We start from the raw sequence: 27,193 nt of genomic DNA on the forward strand, positions 1-27,193 counted from the left end.
GTGCGACGGCTTTTAAAAAGCACTCCTCCGTAGCCTTCGGAGATGTAACGTCTTCACAGAAAGAAGCCGCGCAGAGTTGGCTCAAAAACACTTTTTTGGGGTGGCAGCTTTGTTAGACGTAATTGTGTGCAAGGAGAACAGACAGGAGCCAATGCCCTCCTGTGTTCCGATAAGATGGTGGCGGTGGATGCGCGAACTTTCGACCACAAATGCAGGATGCTATGCACGCAAGACCTAAAACATTACACCGTGTAACCAGAAAGTTTTACCTTACCCAAATCTCACGACTAGCCGGTAATTCCGCCTTACGAACCCCTGTTGTATACTATCTCACTCCTGCACAAATTCCCGTGGTTGTTATTTCTGCGGGAGCGTCACGGAACCTGGTATTCAAAATTTCTCAAAACACACCGGTAGAAACTAAAGGAATTACTCTTACGGTATCTGCTCTTGAATGAAAAAGACGTTGCTCCCGTCGCCATTATTCGGCACTGACGTGACTGCGTCTGTTCATTCCTCAGCGGCAGCAACATATATTCTGCTACAAGTGGCAACAAAAGTCACTTCACAAATGCATGCGTGAAACCTTTAAAGCCTCTGGTGAGGCAACACGGCTGAGTAAAGTGGCAGGTGAACATGGTTCGTCAGCCTAGTGAGTATTTAGAGGTAGAATTGATTTTTCATGGAGTTGCGAAAAGGCGTAATGAGTAGTCCTGATGCAGTTTCAGAACTGCAAAGATTGCAGGAGAGTCTCTGAATCTCGCGCAACACCGTTGCCCCGTAGCGGGCCGCAAAATGTTCATGGTACATGGCATGCATTCAGCATGTATCTTACAGAAAAAAAAATCCCGTTTACCAAGCTCTGAACACTGCAGTTACCTGTCGCAAACTTGTGCGAAAGTATAGCTGCTGAAAGCGACGAAAAGGCGCCGCCAAAATCTGGTAGTCACAAGGAACAGCCCGGCATTTTAGTCTAACAGCGATGCAAGAGACGACCTTCACGTCGGCCCCATAAAACGTCCGACGCCTTCCCTGGTTCCTCAGCAGCCACAAGTGAACCCACCGGCAAAATCAATACACCTGGTCGCTAGTAAGAAAGGTGACCACGGACCAACCAGTTCGCCGTGGTCACGTCATCAGTCGCCTCTGCTCACGTAGTCGTAAACAGGTGGTATGCATGTATGTGCATACATATATGTATGTAAATGTATTCTGCACCAGCACAAAATGAAAGCTACATGCACCCAGCCGTATGCGTATGTGTGCATATTACGCAGACATAGAGACGGATATGCAGAGAGATCGATACGGGCGCAAATACCTACACAATCCCATGCGTATGAAAACAGATATATACATATATATGAATTCCTACATAAATGTAGCTTTAATAAATCAAAGTATGGGCGCTGCGATTTTAGGCGTGCTCACATCTTTTAGGGCGCTCTGCACCAGAATAGAAGATCGTGAAGAGGCAGATAAGCTACACGCGGGATGATTGGCGCTGACAGCTCTCCTATTTGGCCCAAGAATACGACCACGCACCACATGCCATAAAAAAATCCACCACAGCCGTGCTGCTTCGCCCTTTACAAAATAGCTCTTCTCTCACGAGGAACCGGCCACAGTGGCAGGCTTCGACGAACTCCTAGAACACCCCATTATACGCAAAATTCCCCGACAAGCTCACTCGCAACCCCCCCTCCGCACAAGAAGCAGCAAAACACTCGAAAACTCCGTTTGATACTTCTACACATGATCCGTCTTTTTCATTTTATCCTTGGTCTCCCCCGTCAAGACCCACCTAAATCCTAGAAAGCCTCTCCATCCCAGGGCGAACTGCCCATGTCCTGCATTCGGAGTCGAGGATCTCGGTATTGCCATACTGTCAGAAGGGGGGTTTCTTTCGGTTACGGAAAACCTGTTTTCGCGACACACATGCGCAGTGTCATTCGTTTGTGTCACGCCCCACCAACTACTGGGCAGGTGCAGCGGATGCGGCTTGCTCCTGCTCGCCTGCACTTCTATCCATAGTGGAAGATCCAGACACTTGGGTTGTCTTCTGCTTCTTTTGGTAGTCCAAAATAGCGTGGCGGACTGCGTCTTCCGCCAATAGACTGCAGTGGACCTTAACAGGAGGCAAGTTGAGATACTCTGCACGCACGCAGAGGCACAGAAACGCAGGATGTTATGGACAACCGCCCTTGCGAACTGGCATCTAAGACTTCAGCACTGTTTAGGACGAAACAGCTCATACGCGCTTCGACACTGCACACGGTAAAACGTGTAAACGCGCAGGGTCGTGTGCCTCTTTCCATGAGAAGGTGTCGATACCCATTTCGACATGCACTTACACAAACAGATAGGCGTAGAAGAATACGGAGAGTGGAACTAACTGATCCACCACACATACATCCCCAGCGGCATAAAAACACGAACCAACAGCCTAAGAAAGAATCCGGAACGGACACCCATCCCCACGCGAACTCGAAAACGAAGAATGCTACGCCTTCTCTCCAACCAAAATGTCCCATGGCGAGTTTGTTTAACGATAGCTGATACTCTGCTTTTCAAGTGCTTAAAGATCGATTCGCGTCCTCAAACCAGACATGCACTTTCAACATACCGGCAATGTCCGTGTTTTTCAGCTTAAGGGCGTCATCGCATGTCTTGCCCTTGATGAGTTCCGTGGCGTAGGATGAAGAGGCAATCGCACTCCCGCAACCGAATGTCTTGAAACGCGCATCTCTGATCTTGCCATCTTCGACTAGCACCTAATGCAGGACAAAACCCAGAGCATGTCACTATAGGCTTTTCTGTTTGTCCCGTCCGCGAATTTTTATCTGCACCTTTTGACAAAGCAGTCATACTACGATTCTCAACTCGGTGCATCCAAACTTACCTGTCTGTTCATCCCTACATGTACGTTTGTAGGCACACGCATACTTTCCAACATTATATATATATATATATATATTATACACACGTATATGAGCAAACATGAAACAACACAGCACACCCTACGCAGATGATGTGTAATTAGCTTCATTGTGGTAGAGTTTCGGGACCACTCCAGTTGAGGACCTCAAAAGCTAGAGGTACACGACGGATAGACAATCGAAACAATCTGCCTGATCTACGGTAACAACCACATCGCTGCATCTTTCCGCCACCCGCGCCCTTAACGCCATCGAAAGAAAACGCAGACAGCCGAAGCGTCAATTATAGACAAGGAGTTCTCTTATTTAGACGACGAAGAGGCGCACGGTAAGGCGCACCTGAAGCTTGATAACGTCGCCGCAAGCCGCCTTGCCAACAACCGCCGTCCCGACCTTGGACCTAGTCTCAGGGTCGGAAAGGTCAAAAGCGCCTGGTGAAAACAATAGACACCACAAAACCAACGAATCTAGTTCTAAGAACAAACCCGAAAATGATTCAGCCTCCAGATTCTCATGGTGCTAACTGCAGCTGGACATTTCTTCGAACCCCGTCGGACGTGGGGAGGGAAAGCAGTCAGCCTCACAGTCAGACTCCCAGGGATGAAGTCACAGGCATGACGAGGTGAATATACAGAACTACGCAGATGTACCAAAACATGTAAAACGTGCGTTGTCTCGGAAACTTCTTTACAGGTAGACACGAACCCATGGCGGCAAAATTCGTTTCGGCGCGTCTTCAGGGAGTCGTGCTGCCCACCGGTGTCGCCGCTATCATTGCGGCACTGAATGCACAAAAGATGCTTGCATACCTATACATTTCGTAATATTGGTGTACTTTCCATAAATACACGAACAACAGGCAAACGTAACACGAGCATGCATATCTGGGATTTTCCATACCTGCATTTTTGGGGTTGAAGAAATGCTCGTGGACTTTTTTGCTGTACCGTCGCAGTTGCTGCTGGCCACCCAATCGAGGAAAGCCTTGCAACTGCGATGTTTTTGCGAATGCGCTCACACCTGCGCCATAAGCGGTAGAGAGGAAGCAGGGGCTGGCAAGAGCAACGAAGCGCCTCTGACTCTGATGAAAAGTCCATTTTTCTGCTGTGCAAAAGAGCGGTCGAACGCGTGCCAGCGCCATGGGTGATTGATTGCCCGCAGTTCTGAGACAAGTGGATCTAGAGACGACAGACGCCAAAAGAATGCCGAAAACGGAAGTTTCGCACGGGAAATTTGCGAGAGAAACGATTGAAGATTGAGGTTAGAAAATGTTTGCACTGGGTAAAGAAGAAAAACACATGCTCGACGTACGAAAAGGGTCCCTCAAAGCGACACTGCCGGTGCGACGACAAGGAATCAAAGTGAGTTGAGAAACTCCTCTTTTTGCCTGAACAACATATAATGGAGTGAAGCGTGTCAACGTTAGTTAAACTCTTTCAACAGCTGATAGGCTTCCCTGTTGGAATTCGGAAAAGAACTTTACGCATCCATTTGCGCTACGGTGCGCTGACACGGACCGCGGTGTGAGAGTCAGGTCTCCCACAAGGTATTGCCCTTGTTATTTTTTGTTGAGAAGACATCGGGTTTTGATTACTTTTTTGTCAACTCGTATCAATCTTTGGTTAAGAATAACTTTCGCCTCGGTAAGTATCTAAAAGTGGGGTTAACCCCATTTGCTTTCGAAAGGAGCTACTTCGTCAGCCTCCGACAGCTCCGCAGAAAATCTGCCAACTATAAACGCATTTACGCTTGCTTGACTGAGCAGAACAGATAGGATACGGACATCTAAACTGCTTTAGTCTATTTACAGTGTCACGTACTAGGAGACGTATCCAGTTCCGCTGTTTACAAACGCACTTTTCACAGACATTGCAGCCAGGGGCAGGACAGTGCGGGGGGCACTTGTTTTACAGAATGGAAATTTCCAAGAGACTTACCAACAGACTATGAAGGCAGACAAAGACATTTCAGACTCGCGTTTCTCACGAGTGCTTGCACTTCTGGATCCTCCCCACATGTTCGAAAACATCTCAAGAATCCAAGCTTGTAAGAGAGTACGCAGTTGTCTGCTAGTGCCAGAGATAGGCTTCCACGTCACGAATGAGGGCTTTCTGGGGAGCTCGTTGTGAACGAATTTTTGCGCAGACATTTTTTGGCCAATGCTGTATCAAGAAGAAAGCCCTAGATGTCATTTCTGTGTTTCACGCAGATTCCCAGACTTTTAGCACAGGCAATACCCGAAATACCGGAGCACATGTTTCTTTATGGCTGGATGCTAGACATTTGTTAATTTTGTTTGCTAACGTCGAACACTCGGGCTGAAAGCTCGAGTGAGGCTTATTCGAATCAGTGACTGCAGCTTATCCTGGGTTTTGCAACATGCCAGTGAAAGAGCATAGACATGCGCTATTGCTTCTTACAACTTTTTACCATATACATCTATATGTATGTAGACAGACGTGTGTGTATAAACAGGAGGATACAACATATCTAAGTGTATGGGAACCCTCCTAGGTGTCTCGTTGGCACTTCCTTTATGGTTTTGAAATGTACTAGGAAGTCGCAAATTTTGAGCGTGTGCTGTTGGTGTGTGGCTGGTCACTTCGGAATCGAATTGATTTCTGAATAACACCGAAAAGACCCAGGGACTCTGAATCTCCAGAAGGACGCAAACGTCCCGCTAGTAGGCTCGCACTGCTGCTAGGGACCACATAACGTATTCTAAGGTGTTGTGGCCTTCTGTGCGACGTGGCGCACCAACGCGCGGTTGACACAAAAGCGCGGCTTCCAAGGAGTCGGAGGAAAGAATCTCAATTCACAGAAACAGAGGACTCCAATCAGTTAGCCGTGGCCATCTGCAGTCAGTAGCTCGAAAACCCCTCCGTACACACTTGGCATCTCATGAACGAGACAGAATATAAGACATCACACCAAATGAAATGCACTCTTCCCTTCATCTGGCCCATGAGGTGCCACGAGGACAAACAATTTGAGTGTGGAACCAAGTGGACTTCTTAATTCATGCCTTCGTAGATCTGCTTCAGGCGCGGCAGGGTCATCTTCTCGTTGCCATTTCGTCCATGTTCACACTGCACGCAGAAACAAAGAGACGAAAGTTATTTCATCGTTGCCACATCCCTGTCTTCAGCAAACCTACAGGCGTCACCAGGCCAAGGCGAGCTCGGTCTGTCTCCATTGCACGTTTTCTTTCGTTGGCTTCTTCTCTCCAGAACGCCTTTCAGCAAAATCTCAAGACCAGTAAAGTCTGAACTCGACGAACTCTTCACAACTGTCGATTCTTCCTCTATTCCCGTACCATTCTGCCTGCCCCGGCCTTCTGCCTCCGACGCAGCCATCGCCGGTCAAACGCCCAAAACTGCCTTCCTGCTGCAGAACACCAGGTCTGACATGCATGCAAAAAACGCTAACGTTGTGCCGTCTCGACAGCACAAAGATGCCCTTCTAACACTTACACGGTAAACACTCCCCCTTTGAGAACTCTGCCCCACTGCGTTCTTCGCCTACCTGCACAGGGTCACTGACAGCGACCGCAATCGAGTAGTGAGCCTGAATCAGTCGCCATTCCTCCAGTTCATCAAACAGTTCCAGCCGCTGAAAGGATGGAGCACACGCGGTGGAAAAATCCAAAACGGGAGAAGAGAAATACGAGGAAAAGCCAAAACGAGGGACATGAAACGAGCAAAATTTCTCCACGCATCGGTTCACACAAGCAGTTGTTTCTTCTAAGCAAGCGCCGCAGCGATCCTTGTGCAAGTACGACTCAACATCTTTAGCCTGTGACTATGAAATTCCACTTTCGCGACGAAGAACTTTTGACTTAAACGCCTCGTATTCTTTGTTAGATAAATGGGGCTCCCATAATCACGAAAATAGTCACCGCTTTTTGTGGTTCTGCGCGAAAGGAGAAACAAAAGTTCTCCCGGCTGAAACCGATGATCGATTGCATCTCGTAGCTGTCTCCACCCGAGGAAGTGCTAAGGCAATTATATACCGAGGTAAAGTCAAGAAGCCCTCAAGCTGCGTCTGAAGTACTTTCGAAACGATAAGAAAAACTGGACGAACGCATGCATGAGGCCTTTGCTCCCCACTTGTCTGAACCTACCTGGACGCGTTGCGTCTCCTCCCGGGGCAAAAACTTGTCGTACACCGTGTTCATATCAGCCACGGACGAGGCGGACCAGCCGAGGTTGATATATCTGAAAGACAGCGATGGACAGCAAGCGACCATAAGACTGAAAGAGAAAATAAATGCAACTGCTCAATCGTTCACACGAAGACGGCAACGAAAAAATCGACTTCTGTCTCTTCTACTCGCCTGCGCCTTCCCGTCGGCATCTAGCTGCTGAGACAGTCTCAACACCGACACATATTGTTCGAGTTATAGAAACGTTTACGTCTCCGAGCACACAAGCACGCCCTAGCAACGCTGAGTCGATATCTTCAAGAGGAAGATAACCACGGTATGCAAAGACCCTACAAGTTGCCGTCTTTATCCCCGCGAACAGCCGAAACCCGACATTGTGTGATCGGAACCCCGGATCCTACCTCTGCTTCTGTGCCTGGAGAGTTGGGTAGTCGAAGATGGTCATGAGGGGACAACCGCGCGTCTGTAGGCCCACCAATACCGTTGACAAGGTTCCTCTTACGAAAACATCCAAGTGAACACTCACGTCGAAACGGATTCATCTGCATGGCTGTACAGTGACCAGTGACAACTTAAACCCAATGCTCACAATGGCATCCACAGGTGTCTACGCGAATATACACGAAATTCCCCTACACACGTATTTCACCACACAGACGGACACCTGGAATGTAAAATGCCAGTCACACTCCGCACTCGACATCGGCAGCAGGTGGGGATGTGGGTGTCTCCTACTATACACTTGTGTGTTTCTACACACAAAAGAATAGACTGACACCATGCTCTTTCTGCCCCGTTCTATCGAGACTAACCTGCAGGTTTTTCACCATGGTTCGGCCAAACGCGTCATCCGGGTTCAACTGAAAAACACACGAGTCGCAGAGAGTGTGACGGTATTGCATGCCTGTTGTCTGCTCATTCAAACACCCCATGGTTGCATGAACACGGATCCGCGGAAGCAAACTCAGTTCCGTCCTCCAAACACGCTTGTGGCAGCTAGCGCACAGACCTAGGAGCTACCTATCTCTCTCGCATATCTATGAAAGCTGCGACAATGAAAATGATGTGTAGTCCCTAGAATTTCACTGGTGTGAGTGGAAAGAAGGATTGCCAAGTTCTCTGTACATCCTTCCCCTTCTCCCCCCCTCCCCCCACCGACGGACAGGCTAGGCGGGGCTTAGCATCCCAGAGTCACGCGGAACACCCCTGCTTTGTACAGTAGTTAAAAACTAGTATTGGACAAAGAGACACGATTCCTTCCGACAAAAAGAATATGCTTTCTGGAGGAAATCCATATTCAGTGTGCCTCCGCAGGGGCATTTTCCACAGAGACACACAGCCATTCGCGCCCCTGTCCACTGTTTTCTCTGTTACCTGTTCGTACACCGCCACGACACTGGGAGCGGATTTCACGGCTTTGGCAGCCCAGCGGAGGACCTGTCAGCAGAGAAGAAAAACGCAACAATGTAAATGCGAGGAAACGCGCCACGGGCGAACCCCGCCACCGACTCGTACGACAGTGCAGTTTTCTACATAATTTCCAGGGTTCCTCCGAAGGCCCAGAAACGCTCTCTACATTGTTGATACCGGCTTTGTACGCAGGATACGGAACGCTACAAACCTTGACAGGTACTTTTTTCACACTGTATTGACGGGTACATTTCATCGGTGGCTGAGAGGTTTAGAGCACCCATCTGCTAGTTTGACAAGCCCGTGAGAAATAGATCCACGATCGCAACCCCAGGTGTTGCAAGTGTAGAGAAAGAGGTTCACTTCTCGAAGCCAGTGACAGAGATGCTCCCACGAAGCCTTACCGCGTCGGCTTCAGGAGTGTTCATGTAGACGAGAACGCATTCGCTGAGGAAGAACGTTGGCAGGCTGCAAGCCAGAAAACCAAGCAGGACGGTCAGCGAGAAAGCGGCACTCGAGCAACGCAGAATTCAACCAGACACAGGCTGCGTTAGAATTTCTCCCTGATTGAAAACTGTCTGGCCACAACACGCACGGAATCGGTGGCGAGCTGCCGGCTAGCACGGAAAGAACTCGGTGAAATCCAAAACCTCCCCTTCCCCATCCCGCCCTCCCCTCTTGTTTCTTAAAAAAACAACCCGTGCACCGCGTGTCTTACTCGTCGCGAAATCCCTTCTTCTTCAGGGCTGACTCGACACTCTGTACATCTCGCAGGTCAGCTCCGATCTGAACAAAGAAGATGAAAAACAGTTTCTCGTTCGTGTTCCACATGTGTCTGACCCTCTGCAGTGTCCCCTTGGTCCACTGGGATCCACGGCGAAACCATAAATGCGCGTGCTCGTCCACGTTTTTGAGGGTTTGTCTGAAAACCAGCGTGCGGACGCACCACGCTAAATAAGCTTGGACAGAAGACAAGGACGCAACGGGAAGTCCACCCAACTCACACCAACAGGTCTCTTGAACTGTGTCATGATACGCAGCTGCGCAAAGGTAAGTCCACCGCGTGTCTGGCCCTCCAAAAAACAACAGCACGCCACCTCTGGATATCTCTGTGTCGGAAGGCTCGTCGGGCTTTCCTGACCGCCGCACGGGGAAAGAAGCGGATGCTTCCCCGAAGCTCGACCTTCCTCCTCGACAGATTGGCACAGATGTCCAGGGCCACAGTGCGACACAGACAACAATGGGGGGACGGAGCAGCGCTTCCGTCTCTGGCTTCCACAGTGTCTCGACACAGGAAAAACAGTCTCCGGAGTGCATCTTCTAGTTGCACATTTTCTTCTGTGACTCGTTCGCCCCTCAGAGAGAACAGACACGTCGCGACCGGCGGGTTCTCACCAAAGCATATTTTCCCGTGTTGAGGCCGACACCCTCTCCCGCATGGCTCTCTGCAGCGACACCTGCAGAGAGAGAAGCAGGGAAACGAACGCAGAGGAAGCGAAACCTTAGGAGCTCTTGAGTGATGGTTATCCCCCAGAACAGGCGTGTCTCGACTTCGTTGCCTCGGTGTACATACACCGAGCCACGAATGAACGGTGGAGACGTTACATCTTACGAAGACGTTGCACATCTCGGGAACTGGTGCATACGCGAGGTAGTAGGAAGTCGGCATGCATACGAGGTCAAAACAGGACGTACGGACGAGGTCTGGTCAGTGGACAGTCCACAGTTTTCAGGACCGCTAAACACGCACGCGCTCCTTGCCATAACAATTCTCCTAAGCATTCACAAGTCGAGTGCTGAGACACACTTCAGTCTTTGTTGCTGTTTCCAACCACACAACACGCAGTGTCTCGCTTTCTGTGTCTCGACGAAATCAGTGTCGCGACATGCCTGTGTTCGTCCAGGAGCACGTCAGCACACCCTCGGGCGCCAGGTGACGCCTCGACGCAAGAAGCACTACACAGACAGCAACTTTTCTACGGCGCTGGGAAATAGAGAATAAATTGCAGTGGGTTCTCTGCCAGAGACGCTGCTGAGGCAACGGGTCTTACTATGAAAGTCGGCGGGCGAGGAAGGCGCGATCTTCTTCCAGAGATCGGGGTTGCTGAACGAGACACAAAGAGACAGAAGCGACAGCACAGAGTGCAGCTGCCTCTCTGCGATCTGAGTGTCCTCTTGAGACCGCTGGAGACGAAGGTAGGTCTCGGCACTTTAGACACATCGGCAAACGTTTCAACTAGAAAGACCGGATCCCCTACGAAAAAAAGCACGTTCTTCTGTCTCCTGTGTGCGGCAAAGCGACTACGAAGACTGAAACAAGCCACTCCACGCCTCGCACGCCAGGCGAGGTGTCTAGACTCTGCTCCTGCTTTCTGCGTTTCTCTTACTGGCGCAGGATGCATTCTTTGACTGCAGCCACCTCGCTGAAGTCCACTTCGAACACCTTTATGTTTTTATACCGTTCCTACAGAACAGATTCAGCCCCGCACATGTCCACCAATAAAGTCAACGTCCTTCAGCTCTATCCAACACTCTCGCTCGCGGATGAACTCGACACGACAGACCGTCCAAAAGGCCCGCGCTACAGACACACGCATCTCCACGGTTTTCTGTCTGGAGACACAAAGCCGATTGCCTTCGCCTGTGCTCTTCGGCCCTATACCCAAAGCGATGCACAGATCTGTAGCCGACGGCGGCCAGGTGGACTTACAGCCAGCCAGAAGTACAAGGTGTCCATGCCGGCGCCGAAATTTACGAATTGAACGGGTGGATTGTCAATGGGCCACTCAGTCGGAAGAGGACCTTTTTCGTATCCAGCAGCGCGTCTTTCTATCTCCACAGCAGACAAAAAGACTGAAGAACTCGGCGGCTGGCTTTGACTGCGGTAGAGACTGGACATATCTCTGTACTGGGAGCACACATCGTCGACGAAAATGGCGAGGAGCTGGCGAATCGCCGCGACGCGGGAAAAGTAGCCTAAATAGGGAAACGGAGAAGGCGGCAACTAAACGCGACCACTACAAGAGTCATGAAAAGCCGATAATGTGACACCGCTTTCTGTGCACTTGCCTCAATGCCCGTAACATTGCGAGGATTGCCGCACGACCCTCTGGCATCCTTTCCTGAGACCTATGGAGGAACAGCCTCTCTTCTTTGACTGGCACTGGAACTCGTGACCCCAAAAACGTTGCAGATTCCGTTAAGCACACAAGTGCGTGACCTCCTCACCGGATACAGGCAGCTGAGACAGCAACTCCCGTTCGTTTGGGATTTGCAGGTCGGGAATAGAGGAATTTTTCTCTTTAGTGTGGACCCCTTCCTCTTGGGGCAGAAAGACTGCCTGGTTCCCCTTCGTCCTGATACGTGTATATATATATATATATAGATATGATACGGATATATATATATATATTCATATATATGTATAGTTATATATGTATAATGATGTATTCCTATATCTACATAAATACGCTAACAGATGAAAGTGTAAGCGGTTTCAAAGGGCGTTTTCTGAACACGAACAGGGAGGTTATCGTAAAGGCGTTTGAACGATGAGCTCTCGAGGCATGCAGGCATCTGGCATTTTAAAAGCAGATCGCTGAAGATGTGTGTTTGGTGTCTTAGTAAGCCTACGAAGGCTGACCTCGATTGATGAGTGGTGCGCGTCGCGTTCGCTTTTTGACGAAGAAGGGGAGCGAATCGTCCCGGTAATAGTTCAGAAGAACAGCACTCAGCTTGCTGCTTGCAGCGTCATCTGTAGTGGCCTGAAGTGCTGAGTCTTCGCTGCTGTACAGACACAAGGGAGGGAGTTGCCTTTCAGGCTGTTGGTTGCCCTGGACAGGCGTAGCATACGGGTCAGGGCCTCTGGCTGGTGAGTTTTCCTGCTGAAGGAAGAAGGCCGCATTGAAGGGACGAGCAGATGGCGGTTGTCTTGGTCTCCCCTGCGAAGGGGGAGACGATAAATAAGACGACATAATTATCTCGTGTGCTCGGGCGTGACTGATCACTGAGACACGCGACTCATTCACGCCCACGATAAAGACACTGCAGGCCTTCTTCCAAAATAACGTGCACCACCCGAAGGAGAGGGAGGACGAATTGACGAAGAAGCAGACCGCAGCTCTCGGGGAAATGAACACGGCCGCGAAACGGTATGCAGCTGAAGCAGAGTGGAGGCCGGACAGAGCAGTTCATCAGCGAGAGTCTCGCTCGACACACCGGTGTTGTCCAGCAGAAACGCCTTCAAACCGTCCAGAATGTCTGCAGAGAACTCCGCACATAGGAAGATGACAAGAATGACAACTTTGTAGGGAGAGAAAAAGGGCCGCCACCTACGAGCGATGTGAGACGGGACAAGGGAGACAGGGCATATTACAGTGCAGCTATGGGAAATGGACGAAAAGTCCCCACCCAAAACGTGAGGTAATTGCTACCTGCAGACGCTATTCTGGAGTTAGGATGTTAACGGGGGTATATTCTGTTCAATCCGGGAATTCGACGCGCTTCCGTGGGTCAGAAGCCGGATCAGCTGGAGGCCACTCGTGCCGGGACCGCAGACACACGGTGGAGTGTACCCTCCGGGAGATGTGTGTTCCCGAGGCTACATTGAGGATGATTCTCTGATCTCTCGGGATGGACGAGGGAGTGGAGGGTAAGTGAAACGCCACAACGAAATCCTGAGCAGAACATTACCCTGCTAGGAGGTTCGGAGCACGAAGGAAAAGGGCACTTGACTTGGCGTTACCACCCTTTCAGAATCTCTCAGTGCTCCGTAAAAACAGCAGACTAAGGTACCATCCGAAAGCTTGTTGGGAAACACAAAACAACGCGCGAATCTCAGCAGAACGCGTTAAACCAAGAACGGAAAAACGGAGCATCGAACTCCCAGCAGAGTCAGCGAACATGCATGCTCCCGTTGCATGCCGCCACTGGCAGGCACTCGCAAGGACGGCTCAACACGCGTCGCAGGACGGCAGCACAGAGCATTTTGTTTTCGCTAACAGACAGGGGGAAACCAGTGCATTCTCTGGTGGTCTCCGCTAGTGCGAGGAAAAGATTCGGTGATGAATGCGAAGTGCGGTCTCGACAGGCCAGATGGCGCTGTTTTGAGTTGTCGAAGACAGGCGTTGCTCGGTCGCTGTGCCCGCACAACCAATGCAGTTCCAACTGGTAGCAGGTGCCACCCTCGACTGGGCAAGAGCAGTACGCGAATCAAGCAGTATCCAAGAGGCGAAAAAGATGCATACAAAGTTCATTGCTGGCCATGAAGTCCATCAACACGGAGTTCAGTGAATAGTCAAGATCTGATGGCCGCTAGATAACGCGTGCGGCTTTACCCTGTTACGACGGTCGACAGGCCGCAAGTTGTCGCAGCTGGTCTCTTGAGAGCAGCTGCAGAAAACATGCGAAAGCCGAATTTACCTGCAGACTCGTATATCTGCAGACCTACCCATGGATAACTGCAAGCTCTTGATCGCGATGCACCGAAGTACAATACCAGGTTGAAGCCAGCATATCGTCTAGACGGGTACCGCAGGAAGGTGCCATTCTCGCTACATACAGGGTTTTAGAGTCTGGAGGCGAACTCTAGTGAAACAGCCGTACTCATGACAGGAAAACAAACGAAGTAGTACCCAGGCGAAAGCGTCACAACGAAATCATGGTTGCTTCAGTGCTCGAGCATGGCGATGCCTGGCCGCCCTTCAATCCTTCAGTCCTGAAAATCCCCTCCCTCTTATTCGTGGCCAGAGCAGAACCAGGAGAACAATGTTCATTCTCATGCAGCTAATAGAGCAGAAACACCGCTTTGGTGGTGCCACAAACCAGAGCCACTGCGCGTATTCGTGTCATTTCGAAAATCGGCACTACACACATCTTCGTTCCTTCGCACGGCAGACTCTTCACACATATTGAACGTATTACTACCAGGCTTACTTTCATTAACAAAGGACAACCTCGAGAAATGGACAGAAACGCTTTCTCAAAAAAGCTCAGAGACCTGGAGAGTGTATCCGCAGCTGTTCGGAGCGTTCGGAGTCCTCGCACTGTGCATGGTGTCCCGCCACACAAGGTGAGAAGACTCACAGTTCAGCCATTCTTCCTCTCCTCGTTTCATCGATCCGCATCTATCCGAAACAAGGCTGTATGTGCTGAAACACTCTTAACTCACTCCGCGGACACGCACTTCACGCACATGTTCCTGGTTGTTTACAGGTTGTTTTTGAGAGACCTGTTTACTTCGGCTTTTTTGTATAGCTGACCACACGTCCCAGTTTCACCGTTTGTCATACATGGGATGGAAATATGTTGCGATCTGAAATATTACACCGACGCTGTCACGCATTAATTCCCTCACACTGGCTTGTCATGACCAGGAACTCCCAAGGTCAGGGGTATTTAGGTCTTCCAAAGTCAGGCCTAACGAGTACTTTCTACTGCCGCGGGTGGCTGCCCTAGCACTGGATCTGTTTCGTATTCGCCAGTGTCTAGGTCTGATTTCGGAAAGAGTGTTCTTCTACCTCGAGGACAAGACAGCTGGTCAGCTTTCTTTGTTTTTCTCTCCGCCACGGTAATGCCGGGACGTTTCATCTCCTGTGGCAAAGGCTCCTCTTTCGCTGGCAAAGACTTCTCTTCTTCTGGCAGAGGGTTCCCTTTGAGTGGAAGGCCGTGGGTCTCTTTGCTGTGGGATGCCGTTGCTTCTGCGGCCGCGATAAGAGCAGCAGACGTTTTCGCATGGTAGATGTCCTTCTTTAGCTGAATCATGTTACGGCGTGCTTCGAGGCTTCTCTGAAATCTTCTCGACTTCCGCACGAGGCAGCAGACACCGGCTCCGAGCACGAGGACAAAGAACAAGGCGTTAGCTGCCATGATGCCCGTCGCAATGTACTCACTGAGGCTCTCGGTGTTTGACGACGTGGTTCCCGTCACTGTCTTCGGTTGGGTATGGCGGGTCGACGTCACGGATGAAGAAGAGCTTGAAGTGGTGCTTGTGCTGGTGCTACTGGACGTCGATGAACTGGAACCCTCTGCGAACAGTTTTTCGCACTGTGAATTGCAAAAGCGTGTCTCTATTAGCTCCGCTGGACACGGATCGCCTCGCCGTGCTGCCTGGGTGAGAATGTGCGTGTATCTCAGCTCGCGACAGTTCACGCAGTCCGACCACTCGCCTACTTCGTACTCGCAACTTCGGTCTTTGAAATTATCCAGGACGGAGGCGAACTTCTCATCGTTCACGTTACAGTAACGCCCTTCTGGGGTTCGGCAAAACCACATGCACAACCCTCAACACGAATGACGTCACAGGATGCTTCTGTGCAGCAGCTGGTGTAAGAACGAACGTATTTTGCGGCGTCTTCGTTTGGTTCTTGGCTGAATAACACCAACAAGAGGGGCTTCGGTCTCACAGGTGTGTATGGCAAGGGTTGTAGCGGAGGATACAATAAGCGCGTGAACAGTGTAAGAAGCGATGGGGCTCTGCTGCACACGCCCTACACTTGTGATACGTGTAAAAGGGACATGCATTCCTCATGTCCATCAGCAACGTAACTATGCTGGGACCGGATCGGTCCCCGTATAGAGCTAAGGATTGTAGCAAAAGTGAGGCATAGTTGTTAGCGCTGATTTTATGAGGCTGAAGAGAATCTTTCTTGGGAGAAAGTGTGTGCCAGTTAAGGACAGACACCTGACTCATCTGTACTCAGGCCTTTCCCAGTACTAAAATGTGTCAAGTCAAGAAGGGGAGGTTGGGCTTCACTGCATTTGCTCTCCTCTGCCCGAATTGTCATAGCGCACACTGGTAGACTGCTATAAACCTAGTGGAATAGTAGCCGCCCACCAAAGTGTCTCCTCTCGAATTACGTGTATATAAGAAACAGGGAACAGGATGACTCGAGTCTAATGTCTCCCGGAAAAAGTTATTTTCTCATTAAAGACTAGGCGACCTCTCTAGAACGCGGGTGATCTAGTTGACTGAAGAAATGCACTTGGGAACCAACAACTGGATTTGCGCCAACTCTCGCATATTCACTTCTCCTCCACAACCACTGGTTCTCCCTTTAGGAGTGTGCCTCTTCAACGTGCATGGAGTTCTTCCGATGGCGTGCAGCGTGTTGTTCCTCACCATTGCATGCCATGTGCTCAACAAAAGGGCAGGGCTTGCCTCCTGGTAATGGATCTCGAGAGCGGGAGAAGAACCTCAATTTTCGACAGAAGTGGTCGCATGTAGTCCATTCTGTCCAAAATCCTTGGCAGTCTAAATCCTCCAGCTCAGCAGGAATCAGGATATTCGATGGGGGTGGACATCTGCCCTGGTTGGAAAAGAAGCCGTGGCCAGGGCATTCAAGCAACTCTTGACGACCCTTCACACTTATTTCTAGCAATTCCACCTGATGGTCACCCCCGTGGTAAACAATGCCAATGCCTTGTACCCCATACACCTGCATGTTCGAAGCCTTTACAACACTTCCGGTGTTCGTGTGCCGGAACTTCTGCGCGCAGGGTTCGTTCCAGGAGCAATTCCTAACGTATGTTCGGTCGAACGGGAAGTCAACAGGAAACTGGTTGCCACCAGTTGCAATCCGTGTCACGCTGAACTCCTGCCCAAGGCCATTCAAAAAGGAGATCTCAACGTCAAACTGAGGGCCGATTATTGTTTCATTGAAGACAAGGAGCACCTCTGTGATGTCAGAAATCCGTTTAAGATCGAATGTAACAGGGGAGAGGCTACCCGGGAAGAACGTAGCTCCTGCCGTTCGGACATTCCGGTCGACTGAAGCTTCCAGACCTGGATCCGTTACAGCAAATTCGGCCCAGCTGCAACCAGAGGAGGAACACGGAACTGCACGAAGAGTGCCGTCTTTCCAAGGACAGTTTGCGTTAACGGAAGTTTCGATTTTGGTCCGGAAAGTCTGGAATTTGTAACAGGCAGGTGTACATGACGCATCCCGAAGAGGAGGAAGCCAACTGAGAAAAAACAAACGCAAACAGAAACCAATACTGGTCTCCAGGCACCTGCTGCTGCTCCTTTTGTCTGGTTCGGTGGGTTGTCTGCGATGCGCTGAGCAGGCACGCCTCGTTATCTTTCTCATCGTTCGATCTCAAAATCATGATGCACACCATTTCCCCAATCATCTCGAGTGCAAACACCCAGATACTGAGTAGGGCAATTCTATGCGGTTCTTGCATTCTAGTGAATGGATCGCTTTCTGAGGGAGACCCGTACACGGGGTTGCAGATAACCATCAGACTGGAACGAGGGATGCCTGGTGTGCCTGTAATTTACCCATCCTTTTGTTTATCTACTGTGGTGGGGTTCCTTTAACATTCGCGTCCCCACTGCTAGAAAGCGAAGGATGCCAATGACGGACACTTGTGGTACTATATACATCCACCCTGAAAAGACTAAACCTCTTCTGCGTCTGTTGTTCCTCGTCCGATGGTGTCGCGCTCACCTCCCGTCACAGGCAGCCTCAAATATTGACGCCCGGATCCTATGGAAATGGGAAAACGACTTCGCCGATGCATCTGGCAGCGGGGGAGCCTTGAGTGTTCGTGCGTGAAAACTGCCAGCGCTCTCGGGGGAAAGCTGGATTTTGTATGCAACATTATCGAAACTGGATTCGAAACGAGTTCCGTAAGCCGCGCTGTCGTACGCTTGCGGCGCGCTGTCAGGCAGCAGTAGGTCAGCACCTTCGAGAATTTCTCCACCGTTTTTGGCGGTAAAGAGAATTCCGTTGAAAACCTGGTCAATCGCGTTTTCAAAGAGAAGCATGAACAACTCTTCGGCTGGGTCAACAAGGACGACAGATAGGCTGTTCAGCTCCGGCGAAAAGACTTCGCTGATAATGGGACGTCCCCGTGCTGGCGTCTGGTTCACGGACGTTGCGGTGTTCTTGAACGTGCCCCACAAAATAGAAGAGCTCGCAACAGGCCCAAACCGGAAATCCTCAAGATTCGGGTACATGTCGCAGATGTAGAAAGCATAGATAGTATCTGATCCGGGCCGGGAAATCACGTTTACGTCGCGGTACCAATTATACAAGCTGTTGGTTTTGTAGGGCTGGGAAGCAGGCAACTTCGCATCGTGATGCAGAAGAAACGTGACAGAACGCTTGTCAACAGTTATTTCGTTGAGTACAAGGCCAGGACCGAGATCCGCCGACGAAGTGAGAGAGTCAATGCACCAGAAAACGAGTAAACCGGAAGAGCGATTAGTGTAGCTGTATCCGAAATCTTCGCATCTGGCGCATGAAAGGGGATGATGGGCGATCCGCAATGGCCGAATCATAACCTCACTAACGGCGCAAGATTTCCAAGGATAGTTAGTTTTCTCGTCAGCCACCATATGGTAATAAGCCATGAAGTAGTTGTAGCCGTCAACGACATGCTCCTTACGAATCACCTTGGAACGGAATCTGCTCCTCGGCAGCACAACGCGCGTGCCTCGATATATAGCTTTGGCATTCACGTTGAACGTCGACCAATCGCGGCTCGGCTGGTACAAATTTGGGTTTGTCGTGTCGAAAGGTAAGCTTGTGAGAATGATTCGTCCCAGGGGAACAGCGGGATCAAACGGCACTTCTTCGCAGGAGACAGACATCAAAGGGAGCATCGCTGTATTAGCCAGCGCAATGCAGTCTGAGGAAATGAACTCAAGGTCCATTGCTCGAACATTCCTTTCTGGGTCGGGACGAGTACCCCAGTCTTTTTCTTTCGTTTTCTGCCTGCACAGCTTAACACCTTGAGGAAGGTGGTAAGCAGTTGTGAGGTGTGCATTTCGCCGCACTTCATCGTCGGTCCCACCGAATGCGAGACGGTAGCTCCGTCCATCAATCAGGTCTTCTTCTGCGCCACTAGGGCCGTTTGTACGAAAATACGACTTCTCTTGAGCTGTGCATATTGACATGCTCTTTGAAACCCACTGACCCCAATACCACAGCAAAACCGTGTTGCTGGCTTCGGGACAGTGTTCATTTTTGGGCTCATTGACGTAGAAGCCCATCACAGTTCCCCTGCCTCCCCCGTCAAAGACAGACCTAAATGTAGCAACATGGTTCCCTGTGCGTGCGTCATACTTGTAAAGGAAAATTTCACAGTGCAGAGCCAAAGGCTTTGCCCCAACGCCCCTGTCGTCTCCAAACTTCGCAGTGGATTCATCAATATCCTGGCGGTTGTGTAGTTCAAGCTGTGTCAGAGCTGGACAAGACTGAATTCCCACTACCAATTCCTTCGAAGCCTCCATATACTGCGTTCCTATCGGCAAAATTACCGGCAGGGAGGTACCAGAGTGCTTAGGAATAAAGTATTGCTGGCCACGGAGGACCCCCTTTCCCCATCCAACTGTATGGTTGCCCACAGGGAGCTTGTAGAAATCCCAGGACAAGCGGGGCATATACGTTCTACCTCCTACACGAGCGGTCTGTACGCCCACTCCGTGTTTGACTAAAATTGCGCCAAAGACTCCAATAATAAAGAATTGTTGGAGGGAAAAAACGGATTTACATCGCTGTTTTCCTGACGGTAGCCGGAGCTGCCCCATTGTTCTGTGGTTGATACTCTACACCAGTCTGTACCGTCGGTATTTGCTAACTATCTAAATTATAACTGCTACTCTCACCACGTTCTACCATTGTTATTACCTGGGAAGACATGGTATGCACAAAATAATCTGTACAGGCAGGCGTTTGTGCCGTTCGCAAACTGCGGAAAGGCTTCACGCAACACGTCTAACGGAAGTTTCACCGCCAATACAGGCTTAACGGATGCGGCACTGCATTCGAGCTGAAACTCTCAGCCGATCTTGAAATTCTCCCGCTACATCGAAAAACGTGGGTGTCAAAAGACCCAAACATAAGCGGCCCACTGAGGAAGAGGAAGCAGAATTGGAGCCATTCAGATGAGCAGTGTTGACGCGGCCAGTCTAACATCGCGATGGACTCAACAGAAACGCTATTCCAGTGCCCGTGGAACAACCATTCAGAGACATGTGTACATTCCCGGATAATCATACGCTGTTTCACGTTCGCTCGTGGCGGTCTTCTCGGTTTCATCTCGAGTGCTTCTGTGCGCCTGGTTGCGCTTTCGTAGCGTCGTCGACAGAAGTGCGTTCCCGAGAAAAGACGGCCCACGTGCTAGTTCGCACGAAACGGGGAGAAAATGTGCCTCACCCTCTCTGCGACAGACAATAGGCACCCAGATAACAGTGATATGCTTTCGATGAGCACATTTTCCAAAAAGGAGGCAACCCGCAGAGGCAGAGCCCTGCAACCCAGAACACCCCAATTTTAGTTGTGCCAAGCGCAGCTACGCCACTCAGTGGCACCTAGACACGCGCCTAGTTCGTTACGCAAACGCCGCACCTTGGCTTCGCGGATTTGTTTGCTCCAGAGCATTGGGCAAGTGTGAACATGCCACAAAAGACTTGCAGTAGAAGAAACTACTACGGAAAACACTATGCACTCGTATGACCACGCATTGCTCATTGTGGCAGGGGCAAGCGGGACCAGTGCTGAACCTAACAACGTGGAAATAAGAAAAACTAAAAACAGAAACACGCAGTGTTCTGGATTAAAAGGCCATTCATTTGTGCATCAACAGCGTTTTGCTTTTCCGGCATACGTTGGAAATCCCTCCGGCGGGGGATGACACCATCCAGGAAAGGGCGGTTTCGGTTTCCGGGAGTTGATTCCCTAAAAACACCACTACTTCAGGACTGGCGCCTTTGTCATCCTGCTATTACCCTTCGTAGATTGGAGCGCAAAACTCCCAAACAATTCGGTGTCAGGACGGCACTCTTCAGGATACTTGATCTAACTGGTAGCGTAACAGTCGCGCCACGACACCTCGTTGTCCCGTGTGCGAACTCGACGTAAATACACGAGAAATCCCCAAGATTCTGCAGATACCTATACTCTCCTTATAGACAGGTCAAGAAGATGTCAACATGAATCGACGCCGCAGTTCATTTAGATAGTCAGCCCTACAGGTCTTTGAGTTCCACAATGTGACAAGAGAGCACCATTTTGTAGAAGACCCCGTCCCACTGGTAGCCGAGTAGGGCTACCATCCGCCTGGTTAGTGCCACATCTGGATCCGGCAGGAAGGCTGAGTCAGCGAATTCGGGAATGCGCTTTGATGTGCTCACCGAATGTGAGGCTGTATAATAACTTCTCCCTTTGGTATGCAGAAGCGACGTACTTGAAGAGTTGTTTTGCACGTGATAGGAGACTCACTAAGCAGCTGAAAGGCAACGTAGGAACACTCCGCAATAAACAAATATGAGTCGAAGTGATAGCCGCTAGAAATCCTACACTGATGCGAACCACGGCACTCCATAATCCCAGTATCCACCATGTCCTCTTGCATCCGCCGTTCTCACCCCTAGCCTCGTCCCCAGATGGGCACGGAGGCTCGATTCCGAATGCATGCAGCAGCGACACCGGTTCGACAGAATTGTGTCGCGGCGCGTATTTGCTTTTCCTGTTTTACCCTCATTTTCCTTGCTCTTCTTCCAACGCCCTAGCTGTAAGCAGTTACACATTAAAGCGGAAACTCAACAGGTTTCCCAACTGACCCAGGCTCCTAAGAGGCACTTAACATGCCACACACAGTTCTAGAGGTCGCGGGCTATCTTGTCGGCCCCGTGTACCACCTGTGGTGTGCATGTCTTACCAAACTGTGCCGAGCGCCATCGTCGCTGCTGTACTCCAAACTTACATTAAACCGACTTTCCTTGTCTATATGCGACGAATTGGTCACGTTTTACCTGGCTTGATTAGAGGGGGATCCTTTAAACTCCAGGCTTGGACTTTCTGCGGTGAAGCGGCCGCTCCTTCCCCGGTGCCTCGGTCCGTCCCTGGGCGGCGCCGGTACCGAGAGAAACCCATGTCAATCGTCCACGGTGATGTGAACCCCTACCATTTAACAACAATGCAGGAACATTCATATCTCAATGCTTACCCTTTTGTCTCTTTTCATACGCCAGCTGCACCGGATGTCCATCTATTGTAACACCCCAGCGCTGCACTTCAACTCCCTGATCCGATCCGTCCGTCGCCCGTATGCGCTAGTTCCCGTCAGATCCTCTCATGCAGGAAAGATAAACCAAGAGTTCCAACGGATTTCGCCTCCAGAGCCGTTCCGACAACTGCTTGAACACCAGGTGGGCGGTGATTGACCGTTTCGTGTATGATACTCTCTTGAGTTCTTGGCAATGAGCGAGAGAAACAGGGATCTCCTGACACGTGGTAGCGGTGGCCTTCGACCCTTCAAGTGAAGGTCGAGCTATCACCCGCCGAAGCCGCGAATGGAGATATAAGGCGTGTAACTTTCGCGTGCATGTTTTGCTGGCTTCTCCGAGAAATGTCATCCTCTTTGCTCAGCACCTTGTTCCCGAGAAATACCCAGTAGGCTCCGGAGACAGGGTACACATTTTACCGCCGCGGCAGACCGGACTGGCAGAGCCACTCCGGACGGCGGAATCCATCTGTTTCTCTCGGTGCACCTTCGAGTTTTTTTCCAGAACCATGGAGTCGAATCAGGCTCCTTGGGAGCCGTCCACAGGATTCTGCCACATGCAGAAACGCCGCAGCGTCTTTTGTGGGGCCAATCGCTCAACCGACGCGGTCGTCGAGGAAGAGCTCCAGGAGCTCACTCGTTTCTTCCGTCAGAAGCTCGCAATCGACTGCCCTGCTTCATGCCCTTCAAGTTCGCTGTCTACAGACGCTTCAGCATCAGACCTCCCGGCAGCGTTAGCATCTCCCGAAGACTGGGGCCGCCTGCTCCACTTCATGCAATCTCTACTGAGTCGTTCTTTGAATTCTCCCAGTCCACTGTTTCTGCCTGTCCCCATTCGAAATCAGAACTCTGACCAGTGTAGCGCTACCTGTGACGAGATACCGTCATCGCTTCATGTGATCGACGCCCACGAATCTTCTGGGGGTGCAACCCCACATCAGTGGCCTTGCATTGAGAGGGAAAACGAAGAGCTCCTTCTTCAGTGCACAAGGTCCATTCGTGTCGTCCTCTCTGCGGCAGGGAAAATACCTGTTCAACTGTGTGTTCAGCAAGGCGCCTTGCCTTTGCTCGTGCAGGCTCTCTGCTGCCGCAACAGAGAAATAGTGGTGAGGACAACTTCCATCCTATCGCCTCAGGGGACACAGTAGATTAGCACTGCACACTGTGGTGTCCACATCGCAATGTTGCCCATCTCTTTCGGAAGAACCATACTTCGTTCCCACCAACCGTGAAAAACATCGCTACCATGTAAGCCACCTCGAGTTTTTCATTCACTTTCCGGACCAGTAGAGCCTACTGTTTTTTATGTGTTTCTGCAGTTTGAGGCAGCCTGGTGCGTGACTAACATCGCGAGCGGGTCCTCGGAAGACGTCGCTGCCCTTGTGGCGAATGGCTGCCTTGTTCTCCTCTTCGCCCTCGTCTTTTCCTTCCATCCTTTTCATTTGTCTTCTGGTGGTTCACATCCTTCGGGAGTGTCGAGGCCTAGCGCTCCGGAGCGCCAAGAGGAAGAAGTGCTGGAGCAGATTCTGTGGGCGCTCGGGAACATTGCCGGAGACAGCCCGCACTTTCGAGATCTCCTTCTGTGCCCAGAGGCCTTGCTCCAACATGCTCAGCAACTCCAGTGTTACCCGTCGCTGCAGCAACACTCCCAGCTGCTTCGCCTTCTCCAGCACTACACAGAAAGTCTCATGCATCTGCAGGAACTCCGCCGCACACAATTCAGCTGCGGAAGAGAGGAGGAGAGACCTCAGTTCCCTGCTCTCCAGGGGCAACTTCTTGCCCTCATTTCCCAGTGCCGAAACGTTCAGACCTGGCGCACGTGCGTCTGGCTTCTCTCCAATCTCTGCAGAGGACAACCCAGGCCTCAGGTGAGAGAGAGGGAGAGACACAAGGAGACGGGATGGTGGATTCTTAAGAGGCAGTCCCTCCGAATATAGGCACGTGGAGGACTTGGCTGCTGCACGCAGCGAAGCCGCGACACCGGCACCAACGCTGACACGGATGGCGTCGTCCAGTCGCATTTTGCCATCTTCCGACTAACCGACAAACACCGCGGACCACGATACTGTAAACCCGCGCCATAGCTGACGTACCTTCACCGAATCCACCTTTTACAAATGAGAATTCAAATGCGCATGCTGCTGTACACTGTGTCAGACTTCAGAGCGCCGGTAGGCGCATAATTCCTCTGCTTCGAAACTTTCAGCCCTCCCCCCCCTCCCCCCACTCAAGGTGACATGCCGTTCCATAGTGAACGTCCGCGTCGGAACGGGTGAAGTCGAGTTGTAGAGATGCTCTTGTCGACTCGTTCGATCCCTTCTGTGTCGATGCGTTTCTTTCTGTCGCGCTTTGCAGTTCCAATACGTCCTGCCAGTCATGCCCCTGCTGCAGCACGTGCTACTGAACTTCCAGGACGATGAGGCGCTTTCAGATGCCCTTTGGGCACTAGATGGTGTCGCTGGACACCCCCGGGGCGCCACGCTGTTTGCGGAGCGACGCGAACTTCTAACAGCTGTGATTCACGTTCTGGCTCACTGCAGCAGCGTGTGTTGTTGCGGCTGTCCGAAACTCGCGACCTCTGTTTCGGCTGACGATACCAAGTCTTTCGCGGGCCTTCGCGGCTCGGCACCTGAGCGAGAGGGGCCGCACGCAAGGAATTTGTGTTGTCGGGTTTGCTCAGGTGTCTCTGAAAAGGTTTCACCGGAAGCGGATGCAGAACAACTTCAGATGTGCGTGCGACCGGCACTACGCATTGTTGGTCAAGTGGCAACGGGCAGCGTTCGCCAGACGCAGGTTCTTTTGGACTGCTGTGTCACTGATCAAAAGGGTCTGTACGGAAACTCGGACGCTTCCCACGCTTCCTCAGCTCCCAACACAGGCGTGAGTGGCCAGCCTTCCATCTTGCTGTTGCACATTTTGCGGATTTTGCTCCACCACGAGCGGAAAACAGTTAGAAAGGACTGTGGCTGGTGCATCAGCAACATCGCCGTTGGGTCGCTTCACCAGCTGCAGCAACTTTTAGGCCTGGGCGTTCTGGAGGCAGTGCTGATGCAGCTCTCCCCTCGCGGAGAGGAAGAAGAGGAAGTCCGCCGCGAACTTCTCTGGGTGGTCGTAAACGCATGCACCACAGCCGACCGAGCGGTCTTGAGTCGTCTCCTCGAGCTCGGTGCCATTCGCCCCGTATGTGAAATGCTGCGCGTCGCGGCTCGCACTGCTGATCCGAAGGCCGCGGCCGCTGCAGCTGATGCCGTCATGTCCATTCTTGAGAAGTCTGCGCCTGTGGCGGAGCCGCGCACGCTCGACAGAGATTGCTCAGAGCGCTCTGAGGCTGGCTGGCTGGCAAAAGGCGCCGGCTTCCAGAAGTTCACGGGAAACCTCGTTTGCTGGGATGGAAAGGGCGGGAAAACTTTAGATTCTACCGGCCTCACCACCGCCAGCTGCGGCTGCTGCAGTGGAGAGAACAGCGGCATTAGACACGTGTGTGTGTGCACGTGCCACCACCTTTTGCTCCTGTCTAGTGCACTGCTTCTCGAAGAGGACTGTCCTCTGCTGCTGCAGCTGCTGGTCCAGCAACTCCAGCAGCAGCCGGCGGATTTGTGTCCAGACTTGGTTGCTCGCATCGGGCGAACTGGCGAGGCGCTTGTTGAGGTCGCCTCCGTCGTCTCTCGACACCAGGTAATTGTTCGGCAGTTGATCCAACACTACCAGCAGAGCCATGAACAGGCTGCTATGAACTACTTGGTTAGGAAAAGCCTGGCGAAGGAAAGTCGCTGCGGATCTCGTCTGATCCCGCGAGAAAACGGACTTGACGGGGACCTGCCATGGCAAGGGGGCGCCGCATTTCCGCCTCAGTCTTTGCCTGCCACTCTTGAGTGCTCGATGGAAAGTCACCATTCCGTGCAGGTGTCGACTGAAGAAAAACGGCTTTTCAGACGGTAGCCACCAGCAGTTTCTTTCTCCATGTGAATCTGCCTCAACCCCCTTAGAATTTGTGTATCATCTTGGCAAGTGGAGAGTGTTTTCCGCTGACCCGAGGGAAGTGTCAAACCCAGGTGCTTTCTTGTCTTTCCGCTCTTCGATATCTTGGGACAAAACGTTCAGCGGAGCAACACAGTGAACGGCACCTCGACTGACAAGCCACGTGGACACGATAACAGGCGGAAAACGGCTGCGTTGCATTTTAGCCAAAGATCGGGAACCACTTCAGGAGTCAACGTCTATATATGGATTCAGAAAAGACGTTTTATACCAAAACAAAATGGTCGTATAAGTGTTTATATGCAGCTTTTATAGCTGCGGTCTGTCCGTGCACCACGAGGGAACAGGAGGAACAGGAGCGCAAGGAGCCGATCTCAGTATGTTCCTGCCTCCACTCTGGAGTGCGTCCTTGCTTCATTTCTGTGAAATGGTAACAAAGAAGTCAGAGTGCCCTTGTAAATGAGAGAAATCTCACTTTTTTGCCACTACTGGGACGCAATTCCCCCTGAGACGGCACATCCACCTGACGTGTGCGGGCGACATCAGGCTGTGCTCTATGGATATGAGATAACATGCGGGAGCGACAGATGACCTAGGATACAGGATTGTTTCCAGAAGTGGAGCAACATAAAAAATCTTCCTTGCAGTTTGCACAACCTCCCCCTCACTGCAGACCTGCCATTTAAGG

General features: G+C 51.2%; 5 protein-coding genes across 5 annotated transcripts; 1 reads left to right on the plus strand and 4 right to left on the minus strand.

The window, feature by feature from the left end:
- Positions 1 to 697: 697 nt before the first annotated feature.
- On the minus strand, positions 698 to 4,424 carry ISCU (iron-sulfur cluster protein ISCU). The gene is made up of 4 exons (XM_002369057.2): positions 3,840 to 4,424; positions 3,279 to 3,370; positions 2,627 to 2,774; positions 698 to 2,154 (listed from the first exon to the last, which is right to left on the minus strand). The coding sequence occupies exons 1-4, from the start codon at positions 4,078 to 4,080 to the stop codon at positions 1,976 to 1,978; spliced, it is 660 nt and encodes a 219-aa protein (XP_002369098.1). The 5' UTR covers positions 4,081 to 4,424; the 3' UTR covers positions 698 to 1,975.
- A 1,284-nt stretch (positions 4,425 to 5,708) lies between these two features.
- Positions 5,709 to 13,360, minus strand: TGME49_237570 (leucine carboxyl methyltransferase). The gene is made up of 13 exons (XM_002369058.2): positions 12,158 to 13,360; positions 11,225 to 11,490; positions 10,902 to 10,978; positions 10,566 to 10,618; positions 9,910 to 9,971; positions 9,233 to 9,300; positions 8,919 to 8,982; positions 8,479 to 8,541; positions 7,917 to 7,964; positions 7,506 to 7,567; positions 7,063 to 7,156; positions 6,465 to 6,551; positions 5,709 to 6,028 (listed from the first exon to the last, which is right to left on the minus strand). The coding sequence occupies exons 1-13, from the start codon at positions 12,486 to 12,488 to the stop codon at positions 5,954 to 5,956; spliced, it is 1,350 nt and encodes a 449-aa protein (XP_002369099.1). The 5' UTR covers positions 12,489 to 13,360; the 3' UTR covers positions 5,709 to 5,953.
- Positions 13,361 to 13,719: 359 nt separating this feature from the next.
- Positions 13,720 to 20,050, minus strand: TGME49_237585 (hypothetical protein; the record flags this gene model as incomplete). The annotated part of the gene is made up of 3 exons (XM_018780500.1): positions 13,720 to 15,764; positions 16,634 to 17,475; positions 17,964 to 20,050. 3 exons carry the CDS (start codon positions 20,048 to 20,050, stop codon positions 14,932 to 14,934), a joined length of 3,762 nt encoding a protein of 1,253 aa, XP_018635755.1. The 3' UTR covers positions 13,720 to 14,931.
- Position 20,051: 1 nt separating this feature from the next.
- TGME49_237595 (hypothetical protein) lies at positions 20,052 to 22,756 on the minus strand. Its single transcript, XM_018780501.1, has 2 exons — positions 21,656 to 22,756; positions 20,052 to 20,683 (listed from the first exon to the last, which is right to left on the minus strand). Exons 1-2 carry the CDS (start codon positions 21,874 to 21,876, stop codon positions 20,488 to 20,490), a joined length of 417 nt encoding a protein of 138 aa, XP_018635753.1. The 5' UTR covers positions 21,877 to 22,756; the 3' UTR covers positions 20,052 to 20,487.
- On the plus strand, positions 22,040 to 27,088 carry TGME49_237600 (Armadillo/beta-catenin family repeat-containing protein). Its single transcript, XM_018780502.1, has 4 exons — positions 22,040 to 22,672; positions 23,033 to 23,633; positions 23,847 to 24,395; positions 24,883 to 27,088. The coding sequence occupies exons 2-4, from the start codon at positions 23,037 to 23,039 to the stop codon at positions 26,464 to 26,466; spliced, it is 2,730 nt and encodes a 909-aa protein (XP_018635754.1). The 5' UTR covers positions 22,040 to 22,672; positions 23,033 to 23,036; the 3' UTR covers positions 26,467 to 27,088.
- Positions 27,089 to 27,193: the final 105 nt, after the last annotated feature.

Source organism: Toxoplasma gondii, chromosome X (assembly GCF_000006565.2).
Source record: "Toxoplasma gondii ME49 chromosome X, whole genome shotgun sequence".
NCBI lineage: Eukaryota > Apicomplexa > Conoidasida > Eucoccidiorida > Sarcocystidae > Toxoplasma > Toxoplasma gondii.